The following is a 12,624-nucleotide window of genomic DNA, read 5'->3' as shown; positions in this document are numbered from 1 at the left end:
CAGGCTAGAGTGAGTGCCGTGGCGTCAGCCTAGCTCACAGCTACCTCAAACTCCTGAGCTCAAGCGATCCTCCTGTCTCAGCCTCCCGAGTAGCTGGGACTACAGGCATGCGCCACCATGCCCGGCTAATTTTTTTTTTTTCTATATATATTTTTAGCTGTCCATATAATTTCTTTCTATTTTTAGTAGAGGTGGGGTCTCGCTCTTGCTCAGGCTGGTCTCGAACTCCTGAGCTCAAACGATCCGCCCACCTCGGCCTCCCAGAGTGCTAGGATTACAGGCGTGAGCCACCGCGCCCGGCCTATTTATGTAATTCTTAAAAGCATTTTACATACCTATAAAGTATACTTGTGTAAATACATACATATGTACTTATAATATAGAATTTCATATTTAATAAAGAGGTTTATATTTTGTTTATATCCTTATATATAAAAACACAGGATTATCATTCATCCTGACCTCCTGGGGTATAGTCTCAATGTATACCTGTTTCCCTGGCATGGTTATTAGTCGTACCTCCCTTTTGTCTCACGTGTCCTGTTTTGGATGCTGAATTATATGTTCATCCTATTTATCTGTGCTTTTAAAACATATAAGTATAGCATATGATCATATATACATTCATACATGTATTTGTATATACATGTGGCTATATACATGTGCATGATGTATTTAAAAATACATTTTAAAAGCTATTCCAGCTAAAATACAAACTCAGGAAAATAGTAACATAAGTCAGATGACCACAGTTATCAATTACAAATTAGTTTTTTTTTTTTTTTAAATATTGGCTCATAAAAATTTTTACACCTAGAACATTTTTGTTAGCTTTTTCATGCTTATCTAGTCCATCTCGATACTGGTACTAAGAATAGTGAATTCATTGCACAAAACTCGCTTTTTAGAAAATATTTTAGCAAGTTACATGCAAATTAACCCTCATCTTCTTTCTAACTTACATTTCTTTTTCTGAAATCTGTTGTGGACTTTCTATTGGCAGGAGCTCCTAATATTTCTGTTTTCAGTTACTCTTTATGAAGAAATGTAGTGGAAGAGGTTGCTTTAAGGTAACTTGACTTTTTGAAGTCAAAGAATACTGTTTTTTGCACTCCCCACGAGCTCTTTTATAAGTCTTAATTTTCATCTTGGAGATATCCTTTAAGTCTGTCTGATAAGACCTGTGGGTCCCATGTTATTTTACTTGCTATTCTTATGAGTAGCACAGACTGAACCTGCTGGGGGGGCCGGGCAGGCTGTGTTACTGTGAGAAGCCGCCTGGTGATGAATGTTGGGGCAGGCAGTGTGTGCACGTTGGAGACATAGCTGCTCGGCTCCAGTCCCCGCCAGGTAGGCGACAACCCCAGTGTTCCCTGGGCTTCCTATTTTTTCAGGAAAGGGCATATTGATTTTTATGTTAAATCTTAAGAGTTTTTCAACATGGTTAGCTAAGTTTTTCAAAAACCCAATTTCAAAAACCATGTGGGTCAAACGAAACCTGTGGGACCAGATTTGCCACATGGCCTATAGTGAGTGGGTCCCCTCTGGTCTACAGATTGGAACAGATTTCTTTGTTGCACTTTGGACATGTGGAATGGTTTTTAGCCATAGCACATTCTGAGATCATCCAGCAGGCTGGATAACTATACTCTGAAGGCATTTATGACAAAACTTGGTGGTTTAGGGCATTGTTAAGATTGGATGGGTGGGTACTAGAGTCTTAAAGACTTAAAATTGCCTCTTTAACAAGTTTCACTGTTTTCCAAATTGCATTAGCAGATTTGGATTCTTTGTTTGAAGATGTTGCATTGACTACTTGATCATAAATTTCGTAAGGGCAGGAAACTCTGACTCTGGCTCGTTCTGTCTAAAATTCCCTTTTCTCCCTTTGTCTGTATCTACAGAGCCAAATTCTGCCCATCAAGATCCAGTAAATGTCACTTCCTCTTACAGGGAGTTTCTGAGCCTCTCCCCTCTGCCTCCCACACACCCTTCCCAAGCCGCTCTCCTCTGAACTCCCTTAACCTTCACCCTACGCACCTGATCCTGTATGTTCCCTGGGTATCTTTGTTTTGCAGTGTTTTATGAACACATCTGATTTCCCCCACAAGCCTTTGAGGGCAAAATTTTCATTTCTCTTATGGTGCTGGGTTTTCATCTCAGCCCTTAGGCTTGTTTCTGGCTGGTTGATGAAAAACCACCTGAAACACAGCACATCTCAGAGACAAGATGGGAAGACTTTTCAGCATGTTACTCTTTGTGCCTTTTCAGTGTGGTATTGTATGAATGTATTACTTACTCACAAAATAAATTAAGGTATAGAAATACATGTGGATTCCAGGGTCTCACTCCAGGTGTTCTAAACCCGAATCTCTGCAGGAGCAGGGAGGGAGAATCTGTAAATCTGTAGTATTTAAAAGCTCCCCAGGAGACTTTGATGCATAGCCAGGTTTAGGAATCACTGTCTCAAAGCACATAGTAGGTACTCAGTAAGCATTTGTTCAAAAGGGGAATGAACTCTTTGCTCCTATAGCATTTAGCTGATGCCTTCTGCCTAGTAGTTGTTCAATAAATATTTGTTGAGGAAATTCATCTAAATTTTGAGTTCAGATACCACCACCACCACCACCTCCACCACCCCTATCCCACTTTCTTAGCTGGGAGTGGGGACATCTGCTTTTCCCCAGGCCCTCACTCTCCCTGGGGTGGATGGGCTACTTCTCACCTGGACCACTAGGACGGCCTCGTATGTGGTATCCTGCATCCAGTCTGCCTCCCTCTGAGCCTTTCAACACATCAAAGCCTGCGTGATTTTTTAAAACTTAAATCTGATCATGACTCTCAATGGTTCCCTATTACCTGCAGTATAAAGTTTGCTGTGAGGAGCCCTTTAGAGCCCTTTATGATCTGGTCTGACCCTTCCTTTCCTAGGCCATCTCATTCAACAGATCCATGCTGAGGCTGCCATGTGCCTGGCACTGCCGTGATGCTGGGGACTGGGCAGCGCACGCTGCTCCTGCCCCATCAGTTTCTGAGGACAATACACCCTTTGATTGTTTTTTTTTTTTTTTTGTTTGTTTGTTTGTTTGTTTTTGCCCATAGTGTTTCTTCTGCTTAGAACATCCTTCCCATATGCCTGTTTTATATATTGATGCCAAGCAATCCCAGGCCGCTGTAGATAATCAGTTGTCACTTAATCTTCTACCATTTTGTACTCGCCTCTGGCGTAAGTCCTGCCATCCTGGATGCCAGTGATTAGTTGACAGTTCTCTTTCTTACCCTGGACGCTGGGTTCTTGAGAACAGAGGCTTGCCTTGCTCCCCTCCATATCTCCAGCACCCAAGCACCGTGTCTGACCATGTTAAGTATTAACTTATTTGCTGGATAAAATCCACGTAAGAATGAAGTTTTTGTGTGTGTGTCAAGAAGGCAAATCAAGGTGCTACATAGTAACGATGATTTTTGAAAGAATTTCTGCCACATAAAGGTCAATATTCCTCTGAAAGATGTCATACTTAGATCTTCCAGAGTTATGAGGATGTTTCAATGGTATATGTAATGATACTTCCTATCATATATGTTATTCTAACTATAAGTATGCATAAAATATCATTCAGTGTTAAGAGGTGGCCTTTTGCTAGCCAGCCTAATTGAGCAATCTGAGAGAAGAGTCAGAGAATTCCACAGAAGTGAGTGGGGCTTTATATATTATAACTCTGAAACAGGACACCCTGGAGTGTTTATTAGTCTGATGTGAAATACCGTATTTCCCAAGTGGAAGTAGAGCCTAGTGGGAGGTTCAGCATGCTGTGGAGTGCTTGGAAGCAGTGGTTTTGAAGTAGAAGGACAAGACAGATGATGTCAGCATAGACCTAAGCCAAGATAGAAGCCACATTTTTGAATCATATAGCGTGTGTTTTATCAGATCTGAGACTATCTAGTCAGGCTGGATAAAGAGCTGAAATAATATATGGGCTTCAGAGAAACGGAACAGGATAAGAATATGAGTCAGGAGAGGAACTAGATCTTTCAGAGGCTCAGAGCAGAGAGAGACCTCAAGGAAGACAAAAGAAACGTCAGCAAAGCACGTTACTGATCTGTAACCCAGTGAAGGACAGACTCCTTCACTCGGGGGGGACCCGTTCTCTTTTCAGGGGCACAGAGGAAGCCATAAAGATTCCATTTCATTTAATTCTGTTTTTATTTATAGAAATAATCCCACACCCTTCTAGAAAGGATTCATAGAAGATGACAATTAAAGCAGAGTAAACAAGAGTAGAAGAACTAATGTTAAATAAAGTGAGACGATAGTCACTCCAGAAACTCGGGCTAAGAATGGCTACAACAATCAATCGATAATAAAAGTTAGTTCTGAGCTTCTTTGTCTTGGGAGTTAAAACAGAAACATGGTGAATGTAGTGTTCTCATTATCTGAACTGAAGAATTTGTTAGTAGAAAGGTAGTTTTTTTCCTGTGGCTGAATGTGAGAAAAGAATTTATCAAACGGATCCTTGTGTAAAGGATACTAAATAACACAATGGGCACAGCTTATAATAGCAGTTTTACAAAAAGGTAAAGAGACGTCCTTTGTGTGGCCATCTGGTCTTTCCAACTGAATAAATGCCATGAGCTAAATGTTATACTCCAGCGCTAGGAAAACATTGCCACGGAGAGTTAAAGAAATATCAAGCGGTATGGCTTTCTGGAGACGTCACTTGATATGGGATAGCACAGAGAGACTGTTGGGATAGCTGATTAGTATGGCCTGTAGACCAGAGGATTTTTTGTTTTGTATTTAATTGCAGGGATGATCTGTCAGTGGGTAGTGAAATTAGTGAGTTGCTGTTAGCATTTTTAAAAATGAAAGGTAACTAGAACAGAATGCATCACACCAGTAAGGATAAGAGTTAATTTCATTTGCATCTTAAGTCACTATGTGCCATGTATTTCTTACCGTGGGTGAATTTGAAAGCTGCTGCTTTTGACTGTCCTTCACCAGACTATTAGTTGGTAGGCTCTGGCCATCCCAGGCTCATGGCATAGGACTTATATAGAGAATAACAAGAACCAAATACATAAAGGGCACCTATAGAGAATAACACATACAGGGAAGAGCAGAGATGGGATCCTCAGATCAGAACAAGAGCCACTGTGCCTTTAAATTGTGTGAATTTAGGAACCTGTGACTAGATTCATTATTGTAGACTTAGAAACCTTTCCTGGTTTTGTGTTGTATCTCCTTTTTGTTTGCTTTCAGTACGTGACAGGATTCTTTTTGAAAACCCTGGTCTACTTTGTCTATAATAACAGGAAAATTGGAAAAGGAAGGGGATGGGTCCCGACAAGGGCCAGTGGCGCAGGGAGGTCGGGTGCCCCTGGTGGTCAGACTCGGTCACACAGACGGCAACTATCCATTGAGAGACCCTTCAGAGCCTCAAGTTAGGAATGGCGCCTTCCATTCCTGCTGCTTCTCTGGAAAGGCAATATCTTTGCATATAGGTGCCACTTCCTTAGAGAAAACCCTTTTTTAAAAACTAATTTTCCTGCTGTGTGGATTATATATGGATCAGATCATCAGGGTTATCTCTGGAAATAGATAGGAAGCTTGTGCAGGACCATGACATTGCCCAGCTCTAGGAGTTGACAACAGCAGCCTTGAGTGGTGATGAGACCCCTAACATTTATTTATTTATTTATTTATTTTTATTTCATCTTATTGTTATGGGGGATACAGAATTGCAGGTTACATACGTTGCCCATGTACCGCCTTTCCCCCCAAGTCAGAGCTCCAGGCGTGTCTGTTCCCCAGGTAGTGCGCGTTGCACCCATCATGTAGGTATATATCCCTCCCTTCCCCAGACCCCTAACATTTAGAAAAACAAAACCAAAATCTCCTCCCCTCCCAAATTTGGACATGTATATATAGCTGCAACTCTGGAGAAAAGGGGAAGGTGTTCTGGGAGGATTTCCAACTATAACAGCTATTAGCAATGGTATGAGAAACAGGCTGGGGCAAGACAAAGATTTAGCTTCTAATGTTGACTGCAAGTCTTAGGAGCATCAATAGAATGAGATAAAAACCTGAATTTTCATTGAAAAAGTTGTTCACAGAAGTTGAAAATAGTCTAGATATAAAGAAACCACTTGTGAAAGGGTCTCTGACCATTTCTCTCCTCTCGTTTCAGATGACAGTCATGTCCCTTTCCAGGGACCTCAAGGACGACTTTCACAGTGACACAGTGCTCTCCATCTTAAATGAGCAGCGTATTCGGGGCATTTTATGTGATGTCACTATCATTGTAGAAGATACCAAATTTAAAGCCCACAGCAATGTCCTGGCAGCTTCGAGCCTTTATTTCAAAAATATCTTTTGGAGCCATACAATCTGTATTTCCAGCCACGTCCTGGAGCTGGACGATCTCAAAGCTGAAGTGTTTACAGAAATACTTAATTATATCTACAGCTCCACAGTCGTCGTCAAGAGACAGGAAACAGTCACTGATCTTGCAGCCGCAGGAAAAAAGCTGGGGATATCATTCTTGGAAGATCTTACCGATCGCAACTTCTCAAATTCCCCAGGTCCTTATGTATTCTGCATTACTGAAAAGGGAGTCGTTAAAGAAGAAAAAAATGAAAAAAGACATGAAGAACCAGCCATCACTAATGGGCCAAGGATCACAAATGCATTTTCCATCATTGAAACGGAAAATAGTAATAACATGTTTTCTCCACTGGACTTGAGGGCTAGTTTCAAAAAGGTCTCTGACTCCATGAGAACAGCTAGCCTTTGCCTAGAGAGGACAGAGGTCTGCCACGAGGCCGAGCCTGTCCGCACACTTGCTGAGCACTCGTATGCCGTTTCTTCCGCAGCCGAGGCTTACAAAAGTCAACCTCCACGTGAACATGATAGCAGTTCACCTGGTCAGACAGAGAAAGAAAATTGTGAAGCTCTTGCAGCAAAACCGAAAACATGCCGAAAGCCAAAGACATCCTCCATCCCCCAGGATTCTGATTCAACTACAGAAAACACACCACTCCCTCCAGTAACCAATGTAGAGGTTAATCAAGAAAAAAGTCCACAGCCAGCTGCGATTCTTTCTCATTCAAACTCTCCCAACAATGAAGGAGATGTCCACGCTTCCAAGGAAGATGAAAATCAACCTTCTGACGTTCCCGGGCCGCCAGCAGCAGAGGTTCCACCTCTCGTTTACAATTGCAGCTGTTGTTCCAAATCCTTTGACAGTAGCACTCTGCTCAGTGCCCACATGCAACTTCACAAGCCGACCCAGGAGCCTTTAGTGTGCAAGTACTGCAACAAACAGTTCACCACCCTGAACCGTTTGGATCGGCATGAACAGATCTGTATGAGGTCAAGCCACATGCCCATTCCTGGAGGAAACCAACACTTTTTAGAAAACTATCCTACCATTGGACAAAATGGTGGTTCATTCACAGGTCCAGAAGCTTTATTATCTGAAAATAGGATTGGTGAATTTTCCAGTACTGGAAGTACCTTGCCAGACACAGACCACATGGTTAAATTTGTTAATGGGCAAATGCTCTACAGTTGTGTTGTGTGCAAACGTAGTTATGTGACTTTATCCAGCCTCCGAAGACATGCAAATGTTCACTCATGGAGAAGAACATATCCTTGCCATTACTGCAACAAAGTATTTGCATTGGCTGAGTACAGGACAAGACATGAAATTTGGCATACGGGAGAAAGGAGATACCAGTGCATTTTCTGTCTTGAAACTTTCATGACCTACTATATACTCAAAAACCATCAAAAGTCTTTCCATGCCATAGATCATAGACTTTCCATCAGTAAAAAAACAGCAAATGGAGGCTTGAAGCCTAGTGTCTATCCATATAAACTTTATAGGCTACTGCCTATGAAATGCAAGAGAGCTCCTTATAAGAGCTACCGAAATTCTTCCTATGAAAATGCTCGAGAAAGCAGTCAATTGAATGAGTCTGCACCTGGTACCTATATTGTTCAGAATCCACACAGCTCTGAAATACCTGCACTGAATTTCCAAGATAATGTAAACACCTTAACCAACAGTCCAGCCGTCCCATTGGAAACATCTGCTTGTCGGGACATACCCACTTCTGCCAATGTACAAAATGCAGAGGGCACCAAATGGGGAGAGGAGACATTGAAAATTGATCTTGATGGTAACTTTTATTCTACTGAGGTATCAGTTTCTTCCACTGAAAATGCTGTCAGTTCTGGCCTGCAGGCAGGGGATGCACCTGTTTTGTCCTTGAATAATGGCAGTGAGAACCCAGCCTCTGTGATCAGCTACAGCGGCTCAGCACCCTCGGTCATTGTGCACAGCAGCCAGTTCTCATCGGTGATAATGCACAGCAATGCCGTTGCTGCCATGACCAGCAACAACCACAGAGCCCTTCCAGACCCAGCTGTCGATCAGTCCCTGAAAGACGACAGTAAACCCGAGCCAGATAAAGTGGGTAGATTTGCAAGCAGACCCAAAAGCATTAAGGAGAAAAAGAAAACTGTACCCTATAACAGGGGAGAAATACCAGAGGAGTCAAAATATGTTGCTGATCCTGGAGGGTCATTGAGCAAAGCCACAAATATCGTTGAAGAAACCAGTAAAATTGAAACCTACATTGCGAAACCTGCTCTGCCTGGAACCTCCACAAATAGCAACGTTGCCCCCCTTTGCCAAATAACAGTGAAAATTGGGAATGAAGCCATTGTGAAAAGGCATATTCTAGGATCTAAATTGTTTTATAAAAGAGGGAGAAGACCCAAGTATCAAATGCAGGAGGAGACGTTGCCACAGAAGAGCGACCCGGAGCCCAACGGAGACAGCCCGCTCGACCTTTGCCAGTCCGAGTGCGTGGAGATGAGTGAAGTGTTTGATGACGCAAGCGACCAGGACTCCACTGATAAACCGTGGCGCCCTTACTACAACTACAAACCCAAAAAGAAATCCAGACAGTTGAGAAAAATGAGGAAAGTCAACTGGAGGAAAGAGCATGGAAACAGGAGCCCAAGCAGCAAGTGTAAATACCCAGCAGAACTGGACTGTGCTGTGGGCAAGGCCCCTCAGGACAAGGCCTTTGAGGAAGAGGAAAACAAAGAGATGCCCAAGCTGCAGTGTGAACTCTGCGACGGAGACAAGGCATCCGGGGCTGGAAACCAAGGCAGGCCCCACCGCCATCTCACTTCTAGGCCTTATGCCTGCGAGCTCTGCGCCAAGCAGTTCCAGAGCCCTTCCACGCTGAAAATGCACATGAGATGTCATACTGGAGAGAAGCCATACCAGTGCAAGACCTGTGGACGGTGTTTTTCAGTGCAAGGAAACTTACAGAAACACGAACGCATCCACCTGGGCTTGAAGGAGTTCATCTGTCAGTATTGCAACAAGGCATTCACCTTGAATGAGACCCTCAAAATCCACGAAAGAATCCATACTGGTGAAAAGCGGTACCACTGTCAGTTCTGCTTTCAGAGTTTTTTGTATCTCTCCACAAAAAGGAATCATGAGCAGAGGCATATTCGGGAGCACAACGGGAAGGGCTATGCCTGCTTCCAGTGCCCCAAAATTTGCAAAACAGCTGCTGCCCTTGGAATGCACCAAAAGAAACACTTATTCAAAAGCCCAAGTCAGCAGGAGAAAATAGGTAACACATGCCATGAAAACTCAAATCCTTTGGAGAATCAACATTTCATTGATTCAGAAGACAATGACCAAAAGGATTACGTTCAAACCATTGTTGAAAATGTCCTTTGAGTGGCAATAATTAGAAAAATCTTCAAAAATATAAGTTGGTGTTTTTTTAGTTAGTTTTTTTTTTAAGTTTAGTTTTGTTCACATGACAGTCATGAAGGAGTGAAATGTTAAAAAAAAAAAAAAAAAAAGATTCATTTGTGAAAATTCCAGAAAAAGGATCCTAGTAACTACTTTGGGTTTTAGCATTCACTTCATGCAAAGTGCATAAAAACAAAATAGCTGAATCCTCCGATATCCCAAGTACCTTCTGAAAGTTAATGAAGTTCTTAGTTGTGGTATTTCTACCAGTGAAAAAAGTTTAATTTTAGCCTAATTTAAAACTTCCTAGTAAATGCTAATAGGAACTGGATGCTGAACTGTCTTTAGTCATTGGAGAAAATAGGAGTCAGATATCCTGAAGATGGCATCTTCATAAATATGTTCAATGGTAAATGAGCTGTGACAGTCTTTATTCCCATCCGGCTTCTGCGCTATTAAAATTTGTTTAAATTAATGGATACATATGAAATACTTAACAATATAACTGCAAATATGTGTGTAATGAGTAACCTAAAGTAGAACATTCATACATAATCTAGAACTACTTTTCTGCAACACAACCTTGTAAAATACATATATAAATCACTATAACGTTTAACTGTCCATATCCCCTTTAGAGAATTATGGTGAGCAATAGATCTGCAAATAATGAGGACTGATGTCAAAATCTGTAGAAAGCATTTTGAATGTGATTTAAGAGCATGTGAATGCTTTTATATGGAATGCTATTCTCCTGAAGTTATGGCTGAGCTGTTATTAGAACTGGTCTCACAAGTCACAGAAAACATAGGTCATGCCTTATCTATGGGGGAAACCCCTCCCAGAATTTACCTGTGCTGCATATTACTTTGCAATGGCCTCACCTCAGAGAATGAAAGAGGGTCAAATTCTTCTGAAACTCTCTGCAGTCTTCCAGCCATCACAAGGCCGTGGATGTGGGGGTCTATTCCAGAAAGACTTAAGGGTTCAAGTAAACTTGACATCTCCCATTCCACTGAAGGAGTGTCCAGGAGATTTAGCTCAAGGCATACATGTGGTAGTGAATTCCCAGACACTTGAAAGTAACAGGAAGCCTAATCCCTACAATTACTAGCCGCCTTGGAGATTATGCAGCCCACAAGTGCATAGTAGTATAAAACAAAAGGACAACAGAACCCCACCCCCAATCCCACCCATTAATGACTTGAGTGGGCAAGAAGAAGTCATGACCTTCCTTGCTTAAAACAGTAGCTTTCTTTTTGAGGGGTGGAGAGATAGGATGTGGAGTGACAAGGTTCTATCCCTTATGTGACTCAGAAATATATCCACAAAGCCAGAAGCTTTGTCTTCATATTTGCAGCTAACTAGACCCCTTGCTTAAAACCCACTTAAGTTTTTTAACGTTCTTTTTACACTGACCCACACCATCAACACTGCCCTCAAATCTAATTGCCCTACAGGATATTCCGTCATGAGAACTAAGTTCCTGAAAAGCTGGAACTCATGATTCTTTCTTTTGAAACTGCCAGAATAGGAAGGAGAGAGAAAACATTCGTACCCTTTGATCACCAACCAGGATGAGCAGAATCCAGAACTCAGTTTGAGTGACCTGCAACCGTTCATATTCACTGGATTCAATAGGTGGAAACCCAAGGTTATCCAAGGTTGGAAGGTTATCATCATGAAGACGTAGCTCAGAGGACTCCGGCTGCTCTTTACAAGTGTCGTGACATCTCCTGGAAGAAGACTTAGTATGGATTTGGGTGGGCAAGAAAGCATTTAAATGCCCAGGAAAGGACATGATTAAAGTTGACCTTTTTATACTGTAGTACTTTGCTATTAAAGTAACCCCAATATTGTATCTGCATTTATCTTTTGTTCATCTACTTTCACTTACATACAGTATTATATAATAGAGGAAAATGGCAAAATGCAAGCAAATTCAACTTTATTTTATACATTGTATATATGTACACCTACACTATTCATTTGGGTTTTGTTAAAGAGATAGTCACAAAGGGCTTATGAAAATCATTTTTTAATTGATAGTTAGAATATTGAATAAGCAATCCTGTGATATAATTTGTTTTATCTGTTAGGATTATGAATCAGGAAGAATTACTGTGTATTCTAGTCATTTTGATTTGACTTAACTCCAAATATAAAATTATGTGTAGTGACGTCTCCCAGCCCTTATATGTGGATATTTTTTAAGTGGACTTGTATGCTGATAATTCTAGACCAAAGTAAATATGGCAGAATATTTATACATGAAAAAATAATTTTGCAAATATTTTCTATAATTGTATTCATTTCAAATGTTGATAGCTTGTGTTAGTTTCAGGGAGGGGTGTATATTTTGATAAAAAATACTTGACTTTGTAATTCTGTATATTCTATACAATTTATAGCAGAGCCGTTTTAAGACAGCCTTGTCACATTTTTTGTTAATTGTGAAAATTTTATTATGAGTGATGTTTATGCATTGAGTACGTAATGACCAACTAGAATTAAAGTAAGTGTAAACAGTGAACATACTGTATGCTGTACAAGATATATTGTAATTTGCTGTTTTAACATCTGTATTTTGGTTAGAAGATATTAAATGCAGATGTTAAGAATCAGAAAAGTCTAATTTTATTTTTAGAAATAATGAATATAAATTTGGTTTTGCTTGATTAAAATAGCTTATTCCTACATTAAGTCTCTTTTTAAATGTTTTAATGTTATTTCTTTTGTGCAGCTATTTCATCTGTGTGGGTAACAGCTTTATTTTCACATATTAGTCATTCAATATATTTGTTTCCTTGTTTCTATTCCGTGATACCTACTTACA

At 40.9% G+C, this 12,624-nt stretch overlaps 1 protein-coding gene across 6 annotated transcripts in view; it reads left to right on the top strand.

Moving 5' to 3' along the window:
- Positions 1-10,718, top strand: part of ZBTB38 (zinc finger and BTB domain containing 38) — a 119,260-nt gene extending 108,542 nt beyond the window's left edge. For all 6 annotated transcript variants that reach the window (XM_069475389.1, XM_069475388.1, XM_069475390.1 and 3 more), the window contains one exon: positions 6,186-10,718. In XM_069475389.1, coding sequence (XP_069331490.1) covers positions 6,186-9,770 — 3,585 coding nt within the window. In that variant the 3' untranslated portion in view covers positions 9,771-10,718. The remainder of the gene's footprint in view (positions 1-6,185) is intronic.
- Positions 10,719-12,624: the final 1,906 nt, after the last annotated feature.

This window comes from Eulemur rufifrons, chromosome 7 (genome assembly GCF_041146395.1).
Source record: "Eulemur rufifrons isolate Redbay chromosome 7, OSU_ERuf_1, whole genome shotgun sequence".
NCBI classification, from domain to species: domain Eukaryota; kingdom Metazoa; phylum Chordata; class Mammalia; order Primates; family Lemuridae; genus Eulemur; species Eulemur rufifrons.
The sequence above is the reverse complement of the archived record's forward strand: the minus strand, read 5'-3'. Positions and strand labels throughout refer to the sequence as shown.